A 23,851-nucleotide genomic window follows, 5' to 3' on the forward strand; every position below is an offset into this window, starting at 1 on the left:
AGGGAGTCCGTTCCAATGTTGAACAAGACTTAACTGTCAAAAGATTCTTCCTGATGCTTAGTCAGAATCTGCATTCTTTTAACTTGAAGCCATTGGTTCAAGTCCTACCCTCCGGAGCAGGAGAAAACAGTCTTGCTCTATCTTTCATGTGACAGCCCTTGAGATATTTGAAGATGGTTGTCATCTCTCATCTCAGTCTCCTCTTTTCCTGGTTAAACGTACCCAACTCCCTATACCGAATCCTTGTCAACTGATACAAGGACCACTTGAAACAATATGGAACAGATACTAACATACCCCAAATCATTTTAAGGACTGATGTGATGAACATGCAAAACCTGAGACCTTTCGCCAGTAAGGAAAAGGTAAAGTGAGCTAGATTGATGGGAGGATGTGATTCAACTTCTGGTAAGTCTGCTTTTTTATACAACCTAGAAAGGCACATTTCTATCCCAGGACCACCTTTATCTTTTCTTGCACAGACAATGATAAAACCTAGGCTTTGTACTGCTTTGCTTTGCCTGACTCTGCTTGGTCAAACTCTTGACTCTTGCTGTTAAGCTCCAGCTTGATCCACTGCCGTGTCCATCACATGGAATAGAACCACAGGTTGATTTGGTTGTATTTAGTGATACCAGCATTTAGCCAAGTCTTATTGGCTATGAGGTTTTGCGACATAATTCCTTCACTAGATGGTCCCAATTGGGTGGAATCACCTGTGTGATCAATGGAGGAAGCATTGCCCACACTTGATTGATTTCACATGCTCTCACTCCAGGACATATTTCTGCACCCACCAAAACTGCTGCTTTTACTTTGAAAATAAAAATGGGTGATATTTTGTGAAGTTTTAGATTTAGACACACTGTTGGGAGCATCAACACATCTTTCCCTATTGTGCATACAAAAATGGCCAAACATTCCACTGACCACAGTGCATCAGAATGTTCAATGTTATATGCAAATGGTCCTAGTGCATGTTTTAGGTGTGAATATTTTTGTGTCATATACAGATAATATACTACATGCTCGTTTAGTGGGGGGAAATCCTGGCACTGTCACAAGTAAAGATGAATAATATCTTAGTCTCCATATATAAAATCATGGCTTACAATACAAAGACAGCTGTGATCAGCAGCAGAGCTTATAGCTGCTACATTTAAAGTAATCCAATTAAATAAAAATAATGAAATAACTTTTTGTTCTTTAATTGCCAGTCTGATTAATGTACATAATTAAATAGATAACAGGCTTTGGAAGCTAGAAATTCTTGACCGTCGGATCCTACATAACTGGAAGTTTATGTTCAACAACAGCAAATATCAACAAACTTCAAGGTTGTTTGCATTTTGTTTCAAGACACTGCCAGAGAAAATGGGGAGGAAACAATGGATTAAAATGTTTTCTAGAAGTGAATCCTTGTGACAAATGCAAAGGTTAAAAAAGAAAAAGAAACATTTGTATGTTTTGCAAAGAAAAGTTGCCCTTTTATGGAAAAAATGTATCAATTTAAAGCTTAGTATATAAGAATAAGTTATTATGTTAACAGTCAGTGCTGATAAGCAATGTATCTAACCATGTTGGCTATTCTTTTGAAATTTAGTTATTCAGTACATTTTTAAGGGTAAGGACTGCTTAAAAGGATTTGTTTTTGACATGGTCCTAAGAATATGTCAGAGGATGGATGGTGGCAAATCTATGTCAGAGATAGACCATCACTATTTTTTTTAATAAAAAAACTAAAAGCAGCTGCAGGATTTGGTGAATATAGTTTCACAAAAAGAGGTGCATGGGTGCATCCACAATAAGTCCCCCCCACAATGGAATATAAAAGTACATTAAACAAGAATTTTAAATAGACTAATGAGAATTTTTCATGAGTGCTCAAATGAAAAAATACACTGAGGACACTGAGCAGAACATTGTTTTAACATAAACTATAGAAATCTTTTTTAATGTTAATGCTACCATTACTGTACTATAATTTGACACACAGGGAAAAACACATTAGTAGGAATGATTTAGAAGTTACTTGTATTACATAACATTAGCACTCAGGTTACAAATCTGATGTATGAAGTGTTCTGAGTTTTACTCATAGTTACACTATCATATTTTAGAGCTGCATACATATCCCATTGACTTGTATGAAACAATATTTTTTGTTCCACTTTGCCTATTGTGTAGTAAACTGAACAGCCATTGCTTTCACATCTAACAAAAACTGAAAGATGACCATAACATAATTCAAAACAACAAAGTTAACCAGACAAAATATTGTATGAATTGCATGCAAAAAATAGCAATCTGTGTTTGTTTGTTTTAAGAATATTTATATTCTGCCTTTCAGCAAAAAGTATTAATCCATTCTATGTCTAACTGCTGAGTGCTGGGTGGCTTCAGATGGGTGCTTATTGTGGGAATGATGGTCTTCATGATACAAGGTTTTTGTTTTTGCATTACCCACATGATGCTTTTGGCATTAAAAATGCCAGCTTGTAATCCAACCCACCCACTCCATTTCAATTTGAATTTACCCAGTATAGGAAAAACCCAGTAAAAAAAAATGTTGCCAACGAACCATTTGTGATATCTCAGTGACTCATTGCAAATTAAGCTCCCCATCTGGAACTACCCATACTAAGTTCAACACAGATTTGATTCAGCAAAAGTTGGGCTGTGCTGAACCCCCCCCCCACCTATGATCAGTGGGGCCTAGTGCCAAATTACAGTATGTGTGATGTGGGAGACCTGCAGTCAGATCTCCCAGTGTTACTCACACATCCACAAGGATGGGGACAGAGCTCCTACACACTTGATAGTTGTGTAGTAGGAATTCCAGCAGGTTTCAATAGGAATATAAGCGACACTTGCTGAGATTCCATCTTCTCTCTCCCTTTTTGTATCTGGCTACCTTACACATGGGTGGCCAATTTGCTTAGGCACTTGAATCGGGCAGAAGGAGTGGGGGTTGTTTCATTCTTTCCCCCTTGCTGTGCCATCTTTGAAATCTAAATTTTATTATTGGAACTGCTGTTATCCTCACAGGATGCATGAGTGAGGAAATCAAGGGACAGCAAACTCATAGCTGCATTTCAGAAAAAGAAGAAGACAAACTCTTGGGAGATATGATCACAACATGTGGGGTCCCAAAGAGGAGATCATGGATGTGCTGCTCCTCCCTGAGCATTTTGATGCAGCTCTGCTCTGTGGTTTGACTTAGTATGTCATCTAAACCAAGGTTAATGGTTTAGCTCCTCCAGGCAGACCATGAGTTGCAAATCACACAGCTTGTCATTTGTCTGAAGTGAGGTAAACCACAAGTTTACATTCAGATGACACACCCAGCTATGGCTTAGCTCAGGATAGCAACCCATTGATCAGAGATAACAAAGTGGCTGGGAGAACCCATTCATGCTAAGCTATGGTTTGGCTTAATGTTGTCACATGTGTACTTGGGGCCAGTAACTTGGTGAAAAATTGGTAGGTAGAAAATGGCCTATCTCATTGGTATTGTACGATATGCATTGCATGTAACGCCGGCAGTGTTTAATTTCTAAAATGAGAATGATCAGTGCTTAAGGTTGCCCGAAAGTCATGTACTGGTGGGTGGAACGAGGAGCAGCAACTTATTTATGTAATGAATGGAAAATAGAGTTGAATTGTGCATCTGGATTACAAATTATAAATACAGTGCAACCCATTTTGTTTGGAAGGAGGAGGTTAAGAGTAGTGTTATCACAACACTTTCTCTTTTTTTGCAGTGGAGACGGGGTGTGAAGTTGATGATCTCAGCTGTACAATTAATTAAGGGCTGGAGGGAGTGATGGAAACCAGGGAAAGAAATCAGAGTTTCATCTGTGGGTGGAAAGATGACATCCGGATGTTGGGTCTATCTGTAAATGGACAGCAAACCTACCCATTGAGAAACAATGGAGCGATAAACCTGGGAAACTGGTTTCTTAGAGGCCAGCTTTATCAGTACACAAGTGGTACACCCGTTAGCTGGTGCTAGTTATTGGTGGTCCATGCATGAGGTGAGGGAAAGCCATTTGCCTAAGGTGGCAGATTCAACCTCTTCCTAATACTGTACAGTGGATCCCAGTGGAGCTTGTTGTCAGCAAGCCCTGCTTACAGAGGAACAACCAAGAGCTCACTTTAAGCCCCCAGCTGTACCTTTGTAGCCATGTCCTTACCTGCCACATACCTTAGTCACATATGATGTCAGGTGGTCATGGTTTGTGGCAAACTGCTGTGCAGGCCAAACTGGATCCGTAATGGGACTAATTTGGTCTTCAGGCTGGAGCTGCCCACTTCTCTGTTAGAGCAATGAAATGAGCAAAGGTTTGCCCATCCTGATTTTTTTTTATAAAGAAAGGAATACTTGACCATGGGAAGCTTTGCACGGTTCAACCCAGTTAAATCACACCACGGCTGCAAAAACAAAACGGGAGTTTGCTTCTGCTGCCCTGGTGCATTTAGTTTGTGATCCTCACTGTGTTTACTTAAGCAGCAAGCTCCATGGAGTACGATAGGGCTTACTCCCATGTAAGGGAGGTTTTCAGCCTTACTTGGGAATAAGCACAAAGGACATTTATAAAGGAACGAAATGAGCAACTGACTTCCCGGCCAGGTTCCCCAGGACTATAAACATAAACAGAAAGGAGGATGCTGCGATGACCCCCATTCGCCCTCGTGGGCTCGGTTCTCTGCTGCCCCCATTGCCAGCCGCTCTCCGGGCGGCCATTCGGGGGCGAGCTGCCACACTGCCAACTTTCTTCCCCCTCGCGCGTGTCAGGAGGCGCTGCTTCGTTTGTCGCTCGCTCTTTGCTGCCGACGCGAGGGAAAGGCAGCAGGCAGCAAGTGGCCGGCCATCGGCCATCTCCTCTCACGAGGCTCTCCGGGGATGCTCCCTTTCTGAGGCGAATTGCCCGGCGGGAAGCTGGCGTGGGCAGCCGCCGACTCGCCCGAAGGAGCGCAGAGACCCCCTCCAGCTGTGGCGCTTCCCACCCGCTCGCCTTGCTCCCGCGCTCCTTCGCCCAGCCGGCTTGCTCCTTTTCGCCTCGGCTTGTGTGCGCGCGCGCCCGCCTTTCCCCCTCAGTCCCAGCCGGGCTGCTTTTTTTTTCTCCCCCCCCCCCGCCTCGCTTTCCCTCCCTCCAGGCGCATGGCTGGCTGAGGGCGGCTCGGTGGGCGCGCAGGGACAGCCTCCCGCAGGATGAAGAAGAGCTCGGCTGGTGGCAGGAGAGAGGAGAAGCTGCTCGCAGCCCAAGCCCAGCCCGGGAGCGGTAAGTTCGCGAGGGGAGCCTCGGCGCCCGCCCTCGTCCATATTCATCTCAGGTTTGGGGGGGAAAGGGGACGACAATCCCCACGCACTTCTCCCTCGCGGAGACGAGACGGAGCCTGCCCTCTGGGGCTTAAAAGGCGGGAAGAGGGACAGCGGGGAATCTGCGCGGCGGTCTTCCTGCTGCCTTGAGGCGCCTTTCGCGAAGGCTGCAAAAATAGGCGCGAAAACGGGAGGGGTGGGCTGAGGGGTGGGGGTGGGAAGGCCCGGTAGAGATGAATGGCGACGCTGGGCAGATGGAAGTTTCCAAATTAAGAAGCGCGTCTTGGTATTGTTGTCGGAACAATTCGGCGTTCCTTGCGAGAATGGAGGAGGGCGGTCGACTCGGTTCTGTGGGTCTGGGGTCCTTGGGAAGAAGGACTGCGCCTCCACAGAGACGTGCGCGCGCGCCAGAGCCCCCTCGTTTGCTCTGCTCCAAGCGCCCTTCCGCTACGCCTGGGACTTGGGCGAATATTTGCGCCCAGCTTTCCTGCCCTGTGACTCTCAGCTGGTGGGACCTGCTGGTGCGCAAAGGGCTCCTGAACTGTTTTGTGTCTCCTGATGGCTTCTCTTTATAGTTCTTGCCAAAGGACGAAACTCTCTTTTCCCTGCTCGCTCTCTGCCTCCCATGAATTGAAGCTGAAGGACCTTTGATTTGGTTGTTGTCCCTCCTGATCTAGCGAATGCATCCTTAGCTCAAATGGGAAAGGCTGCAGCTGAAACTCACTCTCTGAAGTGGATCCAGCCTTTCCACTGAGTCTCAGAGCAGTGCCCTTCTATCTGTGCTCCGAGGCATTGGGTTATTGTTGTTGTTGTTTTAATTCGTATGATGAGTCCTGGCACTGGAAACAGGTACCCGAGACTGAGAACTCTGGTGAGCAATGGCTAAAATAAGTTGAGCCAGTGATTTGTTATAAAAAGCACTTAGGAATGCCAATAAATCTCAAAGGGAGCGCTCCAAACCTTACTGGCTAGCACGTTCAGGAGCTTCAATGCTTGGAAAGCATTTTTAAAATAAGACATTTTTTCCCCTGTGGGCGGGAGAGAGAGGTGTGTTTTGTTGGCTTATCTGGTGAGAATTCTGAAGACCTGGAGCAAGAGAAAATCAGTTTGTTCTTATTTCAGATCCTAGTGTTTGTTGATAGGTGAGCAATAGTACAGTAGGAGCAAAGGATGCATATAATTTTTTTAACTAATAAAAGCTTTCCTGTCTGTGTCATATATGCTGATGCAAACAAGCAGTTACATATTAAGATACTGTCATGACATCCATAGAGAAAATGACACTTTCTGGTTCATTTCATTGGTCTTTCAAGATTGCTGTTTAACTGTACCAAACACAAAGCAATTAATTAAACCAAAATGAATAATTAAAATTACGGAGCTGCATTTTGGGGAATTTTATTTATTTATTTTCTGTTTGTTGCTGAAAGTCTTTCCCCAGAAAGTAACTTTGGTGCTTGAGGGGGAAAGTTAGTGTGGAGAAGCTTTAAGAAAAGCTATAAAATAGTTAACATTTGGTGGTGATCATATGGCAGTGACTAGGGACTTGGCACTACTAACTCGGCTTATTAAATGGAGTAATTGCCATGGAATTTAACTAGAGTGCTTCTTTCAGCCAGATTTTTGACTCTTGGAAAACGAGAATTTACAGCGGTTCCTCATAGTCCTCCTCCTGCACCTACACCTGCCTCCTACCTACTTTCAGTTACCGTGGCTTTCTCATTACACTGTCACTTTGTGAAAGGCATAAAATGCGTCAAGCACTAAGTGACTGCTCTGAGAAAATAACTATGCATGAAGTGCTATCCAATGCACAAAGTACTAAGTTAAAGGAAAGATGCATTTGGGCTACATGCCTACACCCACTGACTAAATTGAGGCGGAGGGTTATTGGTTTGTGTTTTTTGTTTTATTATATATTTTGTAATCTCATTTTGCATTTTTCTGTTGTGAACTACCCCAGGATCTTTGGATGAAGGGCAATACAAAATTTAATAAATAAGAATAAGAATAAATAAATAGGACTTCTTGGAGGTAGACATTAGCAAGCACTGCTAACTCTCTTTTACCTACACTTCACTCCCTAGAGACAATTGATACTTAGAAAAATAATAGGGAAACACATTAAAACCTGAGTAGGTGTTTGAGATGGATGGCCAATTCATGATCATAGAGTTGGAAGGGACCTGCAGGATCATCTAGTCCAGCCCCCTGCAATTCAGGAATATGCAGCCATCCCATGCAGGCGTTGAACTTGCAACCTTGGTGTTAACAGCACCATGCACTAACATGGTTCCATAGCTATATGGAAGCTAAGACACAGATATGTGGCAGAACCCTGAGGTCAAATAGGGCACCTGTGATTTACTCAGAAGAAAGTGCCACTGATTTCAGTAGGACTTTCTCTCAAGTAAGTGCATGTAAGACTGCAGTCTTCACAACCCTGTAAAGTGAGTTATTTACAGTCCAATCTACTAAGGCAGACATTATATAATAATAATAATAATAATAATAATAATAATAATAATAATAATAATTTATTATTTATACCCCGCCCATCTGGCTGGGTTTCCCTAGCCACTCTGGGCGGCTTACAACAGAAAAATGAAATAAAACAATTAAACATTAAAAGCCTCCCTAAACAGGGCTGCCTTCAGATGTCTTCTAAAAATCTGGTAGCTGTTTTTCTCTTTGACATCTGATGGGAGGGCGTTCCACAGGGCAGGCGCCACCACCGAGAAGGCCCTCTGCCTGGTTCCCTGCAACTTGGCTTCTCGCAACGAGGGAACCGTCAGAAGGCCCTCGGTACTGGACCTCAGTGTCCGGGCAGAACGATGGGGGTTCTGCCCGGACTCACCCCTCCAGCTGTTTTGGGACTACAATTCCCATCATCCCTGACCACTGGTCCTGTTAACTAGGGATGATGGGAGTTGTAGTCCCAAAACAGCTGGAGGGCCAAGTTTGGGGATGCCTGTACTACGGAAAACGTAGTTTATTTAATGTTTGTACCTCACGTTTCTCATAAAGTAAAAGTCAAAACACCTTGCCCCCCCCAAAAAATCTCCCAAAGTTGCCCAATGCTATGCACTAGATTTTGAAGCTTAGCAGAATTTGAATCAGGGGTTGCTGAATCTCAAACTTTTAAAGCCACTTTATTGCAAAGTTTTAAAAATGTTAGCAGGGAAACAAGCTTCTGGTGTGTTGACTTTTAGTGTGTTCCTGGAAATTATCAGAAATATGTGCTTTCTCCATGTGGCTTTAAGGCATGGTGTGTAGCACAACTGTGGGGTGTGTGAATTATATTTAACAGAAGATTTGTTAACAATTGTGATTTCTCCCATCCGAATCCCTTCCTTAGCCAAGTCTAGGATTTTTAGCATTAACCACGCCCCTGACTAGAGCACAGCAAATAGTGGCAATGCAACTAAAATTGGCTACAGTTTCAATTGTAGGCCAGTTTGTGTCTCACTTCACTAAACATAGCCCATCAGCCATGTATTATGTTGAGTCATGAGCTTGACAACCTCCTATTTTATTTTATTTTAATTATTAGACCTGAAAAATACTCCCTGCCTGAAGCCCCGAGAGCCACTGCCTGTCAGTGTAGATCAGTGTTTCCCAAACTTGGGTCTTCAGCTGTTTTGGACTACAACTCCCATCATCCCTAGCTAGCAGGACCAGTGGTCAGGGATGGTGGGAATTGTAGTCCAAAAACAGTGAGATACAAGTTTGGGAAACACTGGTGTAGACAATGCTGAGCTACATGGACCAATGGTCTGACTTATATAAAGGCAGATTCCCGTGTTCCCACAAAAACTGAAGGTTTGTGCCTGTGTGGTTAACCACATATGTGTGTGTTTAATCACATCACATAAATGACTGCACCTGTGAAGCAAATCGAAGCAAATTTCAGTAAGGGACCTTTCAGATACTGAACCCAAGTTACCCTCTTGGCAGAATCCTATACATGTTCACTTGTAAGTAAGTTTCATTGTGTTAATGTAGTTTACTGCCTTGTAAATGTATTTAGTAATACAGCCAATCTTACTCAATAAACTAATCAAGAAATGACCACAGGCACATAGATACATGCAAGTTCTCTCAAGCTTGCCTCAGATTAACTTGGCAGTGATTCAGTAACTTTTAAAAAGTTCAGATCTTATACGATTTCTCCAAACCCATCTTTGCCATCTTTCCCATTCCCTACAGAACCAACCCCCTCTAATTACATCATCCTTTTCCTTCCTGATATGCAAATTGCTATGGTGGAAACAAGAGCCGGGGTGCCCAGAAGGGACAGTTCCATCCCAGATCACAGCACACCAGGGCACAAAGACCAATCAATATGGGATGCGTAGTTCTCCCAGAGGCTGCTGCAATGGGGGGGGGAGTGTGGATTGATAGGGAAGGTGGATCACAACAGGTGCAGGGGCAGGGGAGTTGGAAATATTTACCTCACCTGGATTTTATTTTGAGTCAAAGGGTAATTTTGGTGCTTGTAAAGTTTGCTGCTTTTTTGAGGATAGCCCTAGAGTGTTCCTAAGCCCTAGCTCAGAGAATTTTGCTAGCCTCTGTGAGCAAGCTACAGGCTGTACTCCACTACGTGCCATGAAGCTGCAATGGGGCCTTCTCCATTGCAAATTGACCTCAGGAGGGGGCAATTGGCCTGGAAGCTTTTGTTACAGAACTGCATTTATTTGGCAAATATAGCTGTGGTGGCCTGAAGGATGAAAGCAGCGCTACCTCTCCGCATGTGTGTATTTGTGAAGGAATGTTTCAAGAAATAAGTAGCTAGGAAAAGAAGGGTTAAGCGTCCCTTTCTTGCCTACCCTCCTATTACTTATCAAGGAAAATAGATATATTGGGACTTTGTTACACACAGCTGCAATATAATGTTCAGCTTTGTCCCTTAAAAGATGCAGGAACCAAAGGCAAAACAACAACAACAACAACAACAACAACAACAACAACAACAACAACAACAACAACAACAACAACAACAGGGTCTTAGGTTGTGTATTTTGCCTTTAAATGCATCACACACAGCCAATGGCTAATTTGGATTCTTCCAAGAAAAAAACATAACAGCTGAGAAACTACGATCAAGTCATTTAAGCAGAAGGACATACCGGTAGTAAAAGGGGTGGTTGTGAAAATGAGTTGAAAGGAAAAGAGTGCACTACACAAATTGGAACATTCTTATTTTTTATTTCTGGTTGCAAGATTAAGGAAAGCTGTTACTGACAATTGCATTTGAATATTTATTTATTTATTGAGCTTATATACCACCCTATACCTGGACGTCCCAGATGGAATAATGTATAAGCTAACACACTATATTTAACAGTCTTGAGAGGTTCTCCCTATGGTGGGAGAAAGAGCAGAACAATGGTTCCTTCTAGAGAGGATGGATTTGGGGTCCTATGAACAGGTGCTTGGTAACTGCACTGTAGAGATGGCGTGTGGACAGCAAAAGTGACATCCAAGCAGCAATCAATGGTTAATTAGTAGTGAAGCTGGCACTGGGATTTATCTGATGTGCAGCTCGATCCTACACATGCATGCTCATTTGGATGTACATCCACTATGCTAAAGGGATATCTCTTGGGTAAGTGTGCATAGGATTACAGATACGCTGTGCAATCCCAGTCATTTATTCAGAAGTAAGACCCACCGAGTTCAGTGGGGTGGGTGTGGGGACTCACTAGAAAGTATGCATATGCAATATTAGAACTGTTTAGACTTAACTTTTTATGAGTAATGTTTATTAGTTAATTCAGGGGTGGGGAACCAAATGTGTCCGACCAGGCCTGCGAGGATGTTTTGGACAAGCCACTGTCACCTACTTTACACATGACATCATATATGGCATCAGGTGTGGGGCAGGTAAGAATGGAACTTGCACAGGGTTGAACAAGCTATTTGAAGTGTCTCCCCTCACCCTAGGGACCCAGGTGGCGCTGTGGGTTAAACCACAGAGCCTAGGGCTTGCTGATCAGAAGGTCGGCGGTTCGAATCCCTGCAACGGGGTGAGCTCCCGTTGCTCGGTCCCAGCTCCTGCCCACCTAGCAGTTTGAAAGCACATCAAAGTGCAAGTAGATAAATAGGGACCGCTCCGGCGGGAAGGTAAACGGTGTTTCCATGCGCTGCTCTGGTTCACCAGAAGCAGCTTTGTCATGCTGGCCACATGACCCGGAAGCTGTCTGCGGACAAACGCCGGCTCCCTCGGCCTATAGAGCGAGATGAGCGCCGCAACCCCAGAGTTGGACACGACTGGACCTGATGGTCAGGGGCCCCTTTACCTTTACCTTTACCCCTCACCCTTGCAGGTGAACTTCAGCAGGTGTCAGCCATCTGATGCCAGAGGATGGCTTTGGGGGGACAATGATGCACAGAATACTTCCCAGCCCATAGCTGGTGGTTTCCTGCATCCTACTAAAATAATAAAGTACTATGCAGTCATGAAGCAGCAAATAGTAATATCAACATACGTTTCATACTTTTTTTTATATAAAAAAAAACACACCAAATGTTTATTGGTTTTCAATCCAGTGAAGTACATATTACTGTGTTTTCTTACACATTTTTGTCCTTTACGGTACATTCTTTTAAAGACCATTTATTTTCTCATGTTTAATAACTTTTAATTATAGAAATAGCTTTTGCAGGATTTAGTGTTGGGTTTAGATTTGGGAAATTAAGATTCACATCCCTGTCCAGGAGGATGGCTGTTTTTGGAAAAGTCGCTTTCTGAACCTAACTTACCTCACATAATTTTCTGGAGCTTAAATTCCACTTTTACCTTGCTGGAAGGCCATAATAAAAATACAAGCAATAATATTTTTAAAATAATAAATGCGGTAGATAGATAGGTAGGTAGGTAGTAACCTTGAAGGATACATTGAAGGTATATGTTGAAGTTTTGAGCATCAGGTTAGCACTTCTGTATTATCTACTGAACCCAAAACTCTGCACAAATGATTATAAGAATCTTAGCCAAGTTACTCTATTTAATCTTCAACTTCAAAGAAAAACTTCACCCTCTAAGTGTGACTTCTCCAAATAAATTTTAGCTTTGGTTAGGAATGCTGATGATTCCCTTCATCAGCACTGTGGTTTTATTTGAAATAGCCTTGTTAAAGAAAAACCCACAGGGGTGACAAAATGGAAACTAGTATTTATCTGTCTTATAATGAATTCAGTAGTGCTTGATTTAGCAGTATTTTAAAGCTATAAACAGAATTGGGTTTTTAGTTTATTGATGCATGAATGGAAATATGAAATGACATTTGCAGGGATGCTAAGGGTGGCTAATACTACTCAGAATCCAGAGCAGAGAGAAGGAAGATACAAGAAATAGTAATCAGTTAGTTGGGAAATTGTGCAAGTCCTTTCTAAATTTCTGCATTTGCTCTGACACCAGAGTAAACCCATTTCTGGATTATCCCCCAATATATATTTGCTTCATTTATTCTGAAAGCATCAGGAATTTAATGAGCTTAGCAGAGTTCTTTTTTTTACTTTGCTACAATTAAGTAGTTAGATCGGTGGCTTTGTTCTTTCATATTGTCACCTGAGCCCTAAATATTCTCTCTACCACCATAGGAACGAAATATTTTTCCGCAATGCTGGTGTTCCTCCATGGAAATCATTTGTGCAGCTGTTCAGGTGCATATAGCTGTTCAGGTGCATGTAATAGAATGGCTGATCCAACCTAAGCATTTATAAGCTGTCACAAAAACTGTTGGAAATGGGTTGTAAGCAATATTTATTTACCCATATTTTTCTCATGCTAGTTGTAAGTGTGCATTACACAGAAGGCTGATTTATTTCATATAAAGCTGTTCCTTTTGGCTGATGGGAACTTTTACCACCTGGAATCTTGGGGCATATGGCATTTTCAAGTAAAGTGATCAGTGTTTCATAGTTTTGACAATTTCCCCTCTATTTTGTAAGTGTACAGTGTTCAAAATTCCCCAGGCGCCAGCTGCATTCTGCGAGTACTGCTGGTCCAATTGCAACAATGGGGAGATCTTGTTAGGATCTTCTACACATGAGTAGGACCCTGGCAGAGACACATGCCCGACTGGCATGTTCCCTCCCTCCTGGTCGATCGTTCGGGAGCTTCAAAAGCTTTCTTCAGTCCGAACATCACAGCAACTGATGCCAAGAAACATCAGCACACTTACGGATCCGCAGAGTTTGTGCAGTTGCGTACCAGAACTCAGCAACTCAGTATTTTGGCTAATCTACTTTTATTTACATATAAACACACACGGAGCACTGCAACATGGCTCACTCTTTCTTTAGCATCAGGCAGCAAAGAGAAAGAACAAAGGACAATATAGTCATACCTCAGGTTACGGCTGCTTCAAGTTGCACGTTTTCGGGTTGCGCACTGCTCTGAACCTGGAAGTCCCGGACCGGGTTACTTCTGGGTTTCAGTGCTCGCGCATGCGCAGAAGAACTAAAACGCGCATTGTGCATGCGCAGAAGCGCCGAATCACAACCCGCACGTGCGCAGATGCAGCGCTGCAGGTTGCAAATGCTGCAGGTTGCGAACGTGCCTCCCGCACGGATCACGTTCGCAACCCGAGCATCCACTGTAGTCCCACTTCACGGAACACAGTAACACAAACATCCTGTCTCACTCTGTGGATGAAAAACATACACCACCATGTGATAGACAACAATCCCATGACTGCAGACACTGGGAATGAATCTTCAACAGATCTCTGGATGCCAGGTTGGCGACTGACAACTCCATCTAGCTGGCCCCTCCAGCTTTTTTAAGGAAGTAAGCTGAAGAGTTTATTTATTGCATTTATACCCCACCCTTTTCTCCAAGCAGTACACAGTTCACTCCCCTCCTCAGTTAACCCCTACAACAACCCTTTGAGGTAGGTTAAGAGGCTGTGACTGGTCCAAGGTCATCCATTGAGCTTCATGACTGAGTTGGGATTTGAATCCTGATCTCCCAGGTACTAGTCTGACACTCTAACCACTACACCACACTGGCTTCCTAGAGTACTTCTGTCATGGGGCAGCTATTTAAATTAAGTTGGTAAATAAATATGGGGAAAGCAAAATTTCCCTTAGAGAAGAATCTGAAGTCTTTTTCTTTAAGCTTGAATTTGTTTTATCCTGGATTGTTTTACCGGTATTTGATGTTTTAATGTGTTGTAAACGGCTTTGAGATTTTTCCTTAAAATGTAAAGCAGTATAGAAATGAAATGAATGATAACAATAATAATAGCAACAAGTTCAATTGCAAAAAAGTCTCCTAGACATTCCGTTGTATTGACTGCAACATAGGTTTAAGGTGTTATTTGGCAATTAGTTTATGCATCTGAGTTTCTAACACTGTTGTGTGCATGTATAATGAGTGCTTCAACACTGTTGGGTTAGACTCTTCTGAAATACAAAAATGGGAATTACTGTATAAATCAAGTACGTAGTCTTGGAAGGTCTCACAGTGTTCTTTTGTTTGCAGAGAAGATTCTTGCAACAAAGGAAACTATGGAGGTTTTGTGCAGTGAACCATGTGAAGTTGAAATATTCTTACTGGAAAAGTTGTTCTATATTATGTTAATGATTTGACCATGAGAGGAATTGTGTCACAGGAAAGGCACTAGTACAATAAATTGTGACGTGCAAAAATTATTGGGTGGAAAAAGGCACATGGGAGCAAGAAACAGGGTAAGAGGTGGATTAGCAATTGCACAGGCAGTGGCAAATTTCCTTTGTACTGGAGTCAACATGAGGATGGCAGTTTAACGGAGCTGAAGTATGTTCAAATCTGCATGTCTTGCATTAGATCATAAGAATCATTCCTATTAGGGCATTGTTGAATAGCTCCTCTTTTGATTTATAGGGCTCTTAAAATCCTGATGGAAACTTCCTAGCGTAATGCTGTTCTGTTGTTAGCTATCATTGTTCTGCTGATCTGCTGCTGCTTTTGCACAATTTCAGCACTCTCACCCCTTTGGCTTAGGAGTTCATTTTTCCTCCCTAGAATTATCACAGCCAATCTGGGTGGGATGACATAGCCTTTCAGTTTTGTCTATAGGCTGATATGGGCCAAATGAAGCTGATTTACATGGGGGGGCTCCATGGAATTGGTCAGGATTGTGAAGGCAAATAAAAACATATTCAGGGCAATGACTCCTGAATAGGCCAAACACGTTCATGCTTCTCACAGTGGAAACCCCCCCCCCCAAAAAAAAAGGCTTGGCAGGGGGAGCTTTGGATGCTGATAGAATTCCCCTTTTAGCTGAGCCATAATTTCTAGTGATTTTGGAGAGCTGCGTTTCAAAGCAATTTCCCTACTGGACCAGAATGCTTGAAAGCCTCACCTTTCTTTTTCGTAGAATAAGTAATCATATGCATACCTTTTTGTTCTGTTGCTAAAACATGTGGATCCTAAAATGCTTGTAGTATATCCATTGAAATTAATGGACCCAATTTAGACATGTTCATTAATTTCACCGGGTCTATTCTGAGTGTGAGTAATGTTGGTTACTGCACAGTAGCAAGCAGGATGGAGGAGCTTGGGGAAATACCAGTACGGTTTCCCCCCTCCTCTTCCCCCAGTTGTTGAAATTACCCTGACCTTAGCAACCAACAAATCAGGTTGCAGAAATGAGGGGCTGTTTTGCTTCAGTCCTACAATGACTATATGTAAACATTAATTTATTAACCCTCCCTCTTTACCCCAAAAGGGCATTCAGGATCACTTAGAATAAATGTGATGAAACTAAGTTTAACTGTATAAAAATACAGAAAAATTATGAAATTAACTTAAAACAGCAGCAGAGAGGCGCAAAGCTTTAGCTTCACCCAAAGAACTAAAATAATCTGAATAAAACAAATCCTTATATATATTTGCCATTTCATGTATCTTGATTGTCTGTTATACACAATTCTTATAGACAGGACAGTATCTTTCTGGTGCAGGTCCAGTGCCTGCAAGTGGAAGGATTTCCATTGGATGTAACAGAAGACAGTCCCATCCCCCAATCCTGTGTACATCAGCGCATACAGAGTGAATGCGCTGGGAACCTTTCCCACTCCTGCAGTCAAGGAACACTGTGTACTGACAGGATGAGCCATGTTGCACCCAGTGAGGTCTGCTCAAATGAGGAAGGGTTTTTGCTTACAGTGTCTTAGCAATGACCATGTCTGTGATTCTGGTGGAAAAAGCAACTGAAGTTTTGGAAAGCAAGGAGTAATAGCATTGCCGATAAAGTAGACGTAGCCAGGTCTGGACCTTTGTGGTGAAATGGTTTCTCTGAAAAGGTTCTAGGAATGAGTTTATTCTCCAAAATTTTGATGGTATGCTTTTTATGTTTGGGAACCTCTGGCTCAGTAACATTTTATACTCACATCTGGAAGTTTCCAACCTTTGAATTCTGAACATAGTCTCAGGCTTTTGTCTTTCCATTCAGACTTGCTATGTTATAACAATGAATCATCTTATCCATTAACTAAACTTGGAATGTCTGCCTGGGCATTCTGAATTTGTTTCATCACATTGCAATAATAATTTGTTGGAATCTTGGCAACTCAACCACTTTCCCAGATGTATTTGGATTGGATTACACACAGTGTTGTTCTGAGCAACAGAAGGATAAGACATCCCAACATTTGGATATACCTTGATTTTATTTAGTTCCCTGTATGTTGTCCAGTCTTCGGTAACAGGTGAGGCAGGGGTTTGGTGTAGGGAGCTGTAAGAGGAGAATAACAGGCAATGAGTTTGATTGCTCTTAAAGGTCATAGGTCAGAAAGCAAGAACAGCCAAAGACAGGTCTTTCAGAACCCTGGACAGGTCCAAGGGAAATGGCAGCCTGTTCTCAAAAAGGCTAGTCACTCTGTAGTCCCACAGTCTGATCTTCTCACAAGCCCTACTCCTTTGCGGGAGAAGAAATATCCTTAAAGCAGTGGTTTTCCACCAGTGTGCCATGGCACCCTGGGGTGCCATGGGTGATGCTCAGGGGTGCTGTGGGCAACACTGGCCTCTGTCCCTCTTTCCTACTCTCCCTCTTCTGATGACCTCTTGCATCCCTGCCTCCCAAAGGCTTACAAAGCTGTTTGGTGCAGCAGCCCTGCTGCAGCCACTGCTGCCTCCCAAGGTAAGGTGCTAGCCTCACGTTTACCTTTGGCCAGTCTCCATGGGACAACTAAGGCTGGGGGAATCCTCTGCCCATGCCCCTGTGGGGTGGCATGCGGAGGCATCTCTCTTTTTTTGGGGGGGGGAAGGGCAGCTCAGAGACCGGGGCAACAGGAGCGGCTGCCTGGAGGACTGCCAAGGAGAGGGGAGAGGAGAAGCGGCTGAGGGAACACTCCACAAGGGAGAGTGTTCGAAAAAGGGTGAGATGCTGCCAGCTTTGCAGGCCCTAAGGAGTGACTCCTAAGCCCCACAGCTTCATTTGTTCAGTCCTAGTGAAACCAGTGGGACTTACTGAATAAATATGGCTTGTTTTTGGCTGTAAGAAAGGCATTCGTTGTAGTGCAGAAAAAAGTCAAAAGCCTTGGCCCCGGACACACTGACCAAGTGCTTGGAAGCTGTGACTGGATGGCTACGTGGGAGCCGGTTGAAGCTAAATCCTTTGAAGACAGAGGTCCTCTGGCTGGGTCGGGGCGACATGGGGTTGGGGGCCCAACTCCCATCTCTTGCAGGGGCTCAATTAGTGCCAGTGCCTTCTGTCAAGAGTTTGGGTGTAACCTTTGACGCCTCCTTTTCCAGGGAGGCGCAGGTTGCAGCCACAGCTAAGGTGGCATCTTCCCATCTCTGACGTATTAAGCAGTTGGTCCCTTACCTTTCTCATCCTGATCTGGCCACAGTGATCCATGCGACGGTCACCTCCAGGCTTGATTATTGTAACCCGCTCTATGCGGGGCTGCCCTTGAAGCTGACCCAGAAACTCCAGCAGGTGCAGGATGCCGCAGCGAGGCTCCTCACGGGGTCCTTGCTGCAGGATCACATTCATCCAGTGCTTTACCAGCTGCACTGGCTCCCGGTGGAGTACAGAATCAGGTTTAAGGTGCTGGTTTTGACCTTTAAAGCCTTATGCAGCTTAGGACCCTCGTACCTACGGGACCGCCTCTCCTGGTATGCCCGTGGAGGACCTTAAGGTCCACAAATAACAACATTCTGGAGATTCCAAGCCATAAGGTGGTTAGATTGGTCTCGACTAGGGCCAGGGCCTTTTCAGTACTGGCCCCAACTTGGTGGAACGCTCTTTCACAGGAGACCAGGGCCCTGCAGGATTTGTCATCTTTCCGCAGGGCTTGCAAGACAGAGCTGTTCCGCCTGGCCTTTGGGTTGGATTCAGTCTGACCCCTGTGTTTTCCTCCCTCGTGGTTTTGATTTATGGACTACTTAAAATGAGGCTGCATTTTAAATTTTAGATTTTAATATTGTATTTTAATCTGTATTTTAATTAATTGTTTTCTTTTCTTATATGTCTTATTGTAATTTTATTGGTGTTAGCCACCCTGAGCCCGGTTTTGACTGGGGAGGGCGGAGTATAAATAAATAAATAAATAAATAGTATAAATGGGATGGTCATCTACTAAATATCAGCATTAAAGATAAGTGTGTGTGGTGGGTTTGGAGTCTCCAACCTCTTTGTGCTCTTGGGGCACATGGAAACCTGAGAAACTCATAGGCACCACAAACACCCCCCTCTGCCACACCTATAACCACACTTGCCCCAGTGTTCGAAACTCCTATTGTTCTAGGCACACTTTGCAACAGGGAATTTCATTAGCGCGAGCAGTTTCTGAGCTCTGGGTGCAGTACCACACCTAAGATTTCAGATTAAAACTGCGGAGTGGAAGGAAAGGAGTTCTTTCTGCCTCCCCACTTCCAGCTATTCTCTGAGGACTGGAGAAGAGACCCTCTTAATAATATTAGGGGGGTGGGCAGGGGAAGGGCTGGACCATGTGAAAAATGAACATAATATCTTAGTTGCAGTTCATTCATTTTCAGCTTTGTATTCTTGTTATTAAAAACAAAACAAAACACCTAGACATTCCAGTGTTATGCCCATAACCTAGGTTTAAGGTGCCACATAGCTCCTAGTTTTCATATCTCAGTTTCTAACACTGACCTGTTCTTCACTCACTCTGTAGCCAGTAAGAAGGCTCTCAGCTAGCCGTTCCCTCCCCAGCTGCAACACCCCATTAGGTTTAAACTTAGTCCTCTGTTAGTTACAATCAAAGTCCTATTAGAAGTGTATTGAAATGGGCTTCCCGGTTTAAGAGACGACTATTACGACGGTTTAAGACCCTTTGACTGTGTCAACCACAGCAAGTTCTTAAAGAAATGGGAGTGCCTGATCACCTCATCTGTCTCTTGAGAAATCTCTATGTGGGACAAGAAGCTACAATTAGAACTGGATATGGAACAACTGATTGGTTCAAAATTGGGAAAGGAGTACGACAAGGTTGTATATTGTCTCCCTGCTTATTTAACTTATATGCAGAATTCATCATGCGAAAGGCTGGACTAGATGAATCCCAAGCCGGAATTAAGATTGCCGGAAGAAATATCAACAACCTCAGATATGCAGATGACACAACCTTGATGGCAGAAAGCGAGGAGGAATTAAAGAACCTTTTAATGAGGGTGAAAGAGGAGAGCGCAAAATATGGTCTGAAGCTCAACATCAAAAAAACCAAGATCATGGCCACTGGTCCCATCACCTCCTGGCAAATAGAAGGGGAAGAAATGGAGGCAGTGAGAGATTTTACTTTCTTGGGCTCCTTGATCACTGCAGATGGTGACAGCAGTCACGAAATTAAAAGACGCCTGCTTCTTGGGAGAAAAGCAATGACAAACCTAGACAGCATCTTAAAAAGCAGAGACATCACCTTGCCAACAAAGGTCCGTATAGTTAAAGCTATGGTTTCCCCAGTAGTGATGTATGGAAGTGAGAGCTGGACCATAAAGAAGGCTGATCGCCGAAGAATTGATGCTTTTGAATTATGGTGCTGGAGGAGACTCTTGAGAGTCCCATGGACTGCAAGAAGATCAAACCTATCCATTCTTAAGGAAATCAGCCCTGAGTGCTCCCTGGAAGGACAGATCGTGAAGCTGAGGCTCCAATACTTTGGCCACCTCATGAGAAGAGAAGAATCCTTGGAAAAGACCCTGATGTTGGGAAAGATTGAGGGCACTAGGAGAAGGGGACGACAGAGGACAAGATGGTTGGACAGTGTTCTCGAAGCTACGAACATGAGTTTGACCAAACTGCGGGAGGCAGTGCAAGACAGGAGTGCCTGGCGTGCTATGGTCCATGGGGTCACGAAGAGTCGGACACGACTAAACGACTAAACAACAAAAAAGACCCTATTAAGAGACCACTGCTGTTGGGATTTCTAAGCAATAGGGGTGTGTGCCAGGGTTAGACACCCCCCTAAAAAGGCCCATGGACAAGTGGGGTGTCAAGGGGACCAGCCGGGCTAGAAGAGACTCACTGCACTCGCGGAGCCTTGTCGCTGCATCGGCAGCAAGCCCGGGGGGGGGGGGGGGGAGAAGCGGCTTGAGTCTGCCTGTGGCTCCAGCACAGTTTAAAAATCCGAAACCACAAACTGCCACCTAAAGCAGCAGCCTTTCTAAATAAGGTATTTAATGCCAAGATTATTGGACTTTAAAAACATAAAATTCTTGGATTAAAATTGAATTTGGCAAAGATGGAATTTAAAAAGGAAGTCAACTTCCGTCTTTTGAAGGATAGATTCTGCAGTATAGACTTGTGAATGGGATTTAAGACATTCGGAGACACACCAGTCTTTTGCTACTTTAAAAACTGCACTTAGTTACTTATTAGCAAACCATCTCTTTGTCAGATACAAAGAAATGAACTGTTGCTCTTTGAACTTGTAAAAGGAATATACATGAATGGAGTGGAGTACCCTCAGTTTTTTTTATATGAATGGTGAAGCTGTTTCCATGAATGAAAGTTATTAAAGGATTGGAAAAAATTCAAATAAATTTTAAAGGACCCTGGATCTTGGCAAATCCTACCAAAGCTCAAATCCTACCAAAGTTCCATAACTGGGAGAAATCTCAGGGAGGAGAAGTGCCTGGGAGAGTGGGAGTAGGAAGGGAAAAAGCTTTAAATGAGCAGGGCTGTACATTGGAATATAAACTGAGGAGTACATTATATATTGGATTATAAATACCATTTGGATTACAAATACAATCTGGATTACAAAATTAATTTACATCTGGAAAATATTGGATTTTAAATAATAGTAGGAACATTTTGGACTACAAGATACATTGTGGACTATAAGATACAACCAGAGACTTTGAAAGCACCAGACCACCATCAAGGGAACAACGCAAGACTATTTGTGGACTGTGATAACTACCAGGTTTCTTTTCTCTGTGCATATATTGTGTATATATGTGTGGTTTCCCTTTTTCTTTTGGATTACTTTTGAATTGTTTGAAATTTCCTTAAAAGTGAAACTGTTGATATATACTAGTATGAAATTGAGCTGTGATAGGGCTTGTGGGGGAATTTCTACATACAAGTTTATGAGTGAGAAAGAGATAAGGAGGTGGAGTGACCTAGAGACAGAAGTGTTTTGAAGCAATTGTTTTGAGAATAGACATGGCAGAGAAACCTAAACAGGAGACAGTAAAACAGAAAGCACTAGAAAGAAGGAGAGCGTCAGCACAGGAAGATATCGAAAAGACACCTAAATCAGACATGGCAGAGCTTATGACTTTACACTTTGCAGAATTCAGGAAAGGACTGGAGCATTCTATGAATAAACAATTTTTGGAAGTAAGGTCAGATATAGAGAACTCTAAGGAGATTTTGTCACAGAAATTTGATAAATTGGATGACAAGGTAAATGCCCTAGAAGTGAAAGTGGTAAAATTCGAAAAGACAGTGGAATCGGTTGAAGGTATAAAGGAGGATCAATTGGCACTGGCTGGGGCAGTAGGGGGCCTGGCAGACAGCAAAATGAGCTTGAACAACAGAATTTACTTTTGCAATTACAATTAAATGTAAATACGGTTCAAATAAGGGGGTTACCGGAGAGAGAGAAGGAGCAAGGCCTTGCAAGCTATGTGAGTGGGATATTGGCAGAATAGATGGGGGCAAAGGAGGAAATGGAAGAATTTATTGAGAATGTCTATCAAGTTTGAACCCGAGCTTCGAGAGAGAGAAGACAGCCGCCAGATGTACTCCTGACTTTTATAACAAGGAAAATTAAAGATGCAGTAATGCAAAAAAAGCTTTGAGGAGGATCTGGTGGTTGAAGGACAGAAAGTTGACATTTTCAAAGAAATTCCATTTAAATTGAGAGTTAAAAGAAGGAAGTATCAAAACCTGACATCAATCCTTAGAGGAGCAGAGATAAACTACAAATGGGGATTTCCAGAAGGAGTTTCCTTTACTTACAGGAAGAAGAGATTTAGATTAGTGACAGAGACTCAGGCACAGGACTTTCTAGACAAACATGGCAAGGACCCAGAGTTTCAAGAGACTTCAGAACCCTATATGAGATGCAAAGAGATGAATTGGAAAAAAAACAGAAGGAACAGGGCGAGAAAGTAAAACGTTTTTAAGTAAACCAGACAATGAAAAATCATAAAATACTAACTTGGAATGTGGGGCGGCTTAAATAATAAAATAAAAAGGAACAGGGTGTGGCATGAAATTTTAAAACAAAATTTGGATATAATTTGCCTACAGGAGACTCATGTTGCAAGAAAACATGAGAAAATTTTGACTACGGTAATTTTGTACTATGAAGCTGCATCCCTAATATGGATTTGTGATTGGATCGAGTTAGAAAGGGAGGAAATAACAGAACTGGAAGGACGTGATAATAGGTTTGGATGGCATGTTTACCTATGGTATGGAAAAGCAAAAATACACAAAGGGTTCCACAATCATATAATAAGGAGATAATTGTTCAAAGTGTGGGAAAAATATAAAGACTTACTAATACCAAAGACACCCTGGTGGTTATCACCTATTGAAGCCTTGTCACTTAAAACATTGGGGGGAAAGGGAGAATGGTCAACATACTGTATAGAGAATTCCGGGTTGAACAAGAGGGGAAACTAAAACTGAAAGAATATGAAGAAATAAAAGAACATCTCAAAAGTTGGTTGCACCATAGACAGCTGAAGGATATTTTCAAAGGGAAAATAAGAAAGGCTTTTTATATTCAGTTTCTAAATTCTAAAAGGAAGTGATAGAAGAAAATTCAAAACTATTAAAAAAGCCATTTAATATCCTTTTGGAATGGGAAACTAAAGACGAAGAAGTAAAATAGTTAATGATTAAATGGGCACAATACATACCGGTAGGTCACAATATACAATTTGAAGATTGGCTAAAACTGTGGAAAGTAAATTTGAAATTCACAGATTGTATATTATTGAGAGAATTATATGAAAATGATGTATAGATGGTGTATATCACCGGTTAAATTGGCAAAAATGTATAAAAATGGGCAAAAATGTATAAAAATGAAAAGAAAGAGTGT

The 23,851-nt window shown here is 42.8% G+C and overlaps 1 protein-coding gene across 10 annotated transcripts in view; it reads left to right on the forward strand.

The window, feature by feature from the left end:
* The first annotated feature begins 207 nt into the window (after positions 1 to 207).
* ZNF385D (zinc finger protein 385D) overlaps positions 208 to 23,851 on the forward strand; it is a 410,947-nt gene continuing 387,303 nt past the window's right edge. For 6 of the 10 annotated variants that reach the window (XM_035129146.2, XM_035129150.2, XM_035129148.2 and 3 more), the window contains exon 1: positions 4,820 to 5,285. In XM_035129146.2, the coding sequence (XP_034985037.2) occupies positions 5,216 to 5,285 (70 nt within the window). In that variant the 5' untranslated portion in view covers positions 4,820 to 5,215. Of the gene's footprint in view, positions 409 to 4,819; positions 5,286 to 23,851 lie in introns of those variants that run through there. The other 4 variants (XM_060280666.1, XM_035129147.2, XM_035129152.2 and 1 more) reach the window with 2 other exon arrangements.

The sequence above is a fragment of the Zootoca vivipara genome, chromosome 12 (assembly GCF_963506605.1).
Source record: "Zootoca vivipara chromosome 12, rZooViv1.1, whole genome shotgun sequence".
In the NCBI taxonomy this organism is placed as follows: Eukaryota; Metazoa; Chordata; class Lepidosauria; order Squamata; family Lacertidae; genus Zootoca; species Zootoca vivipara.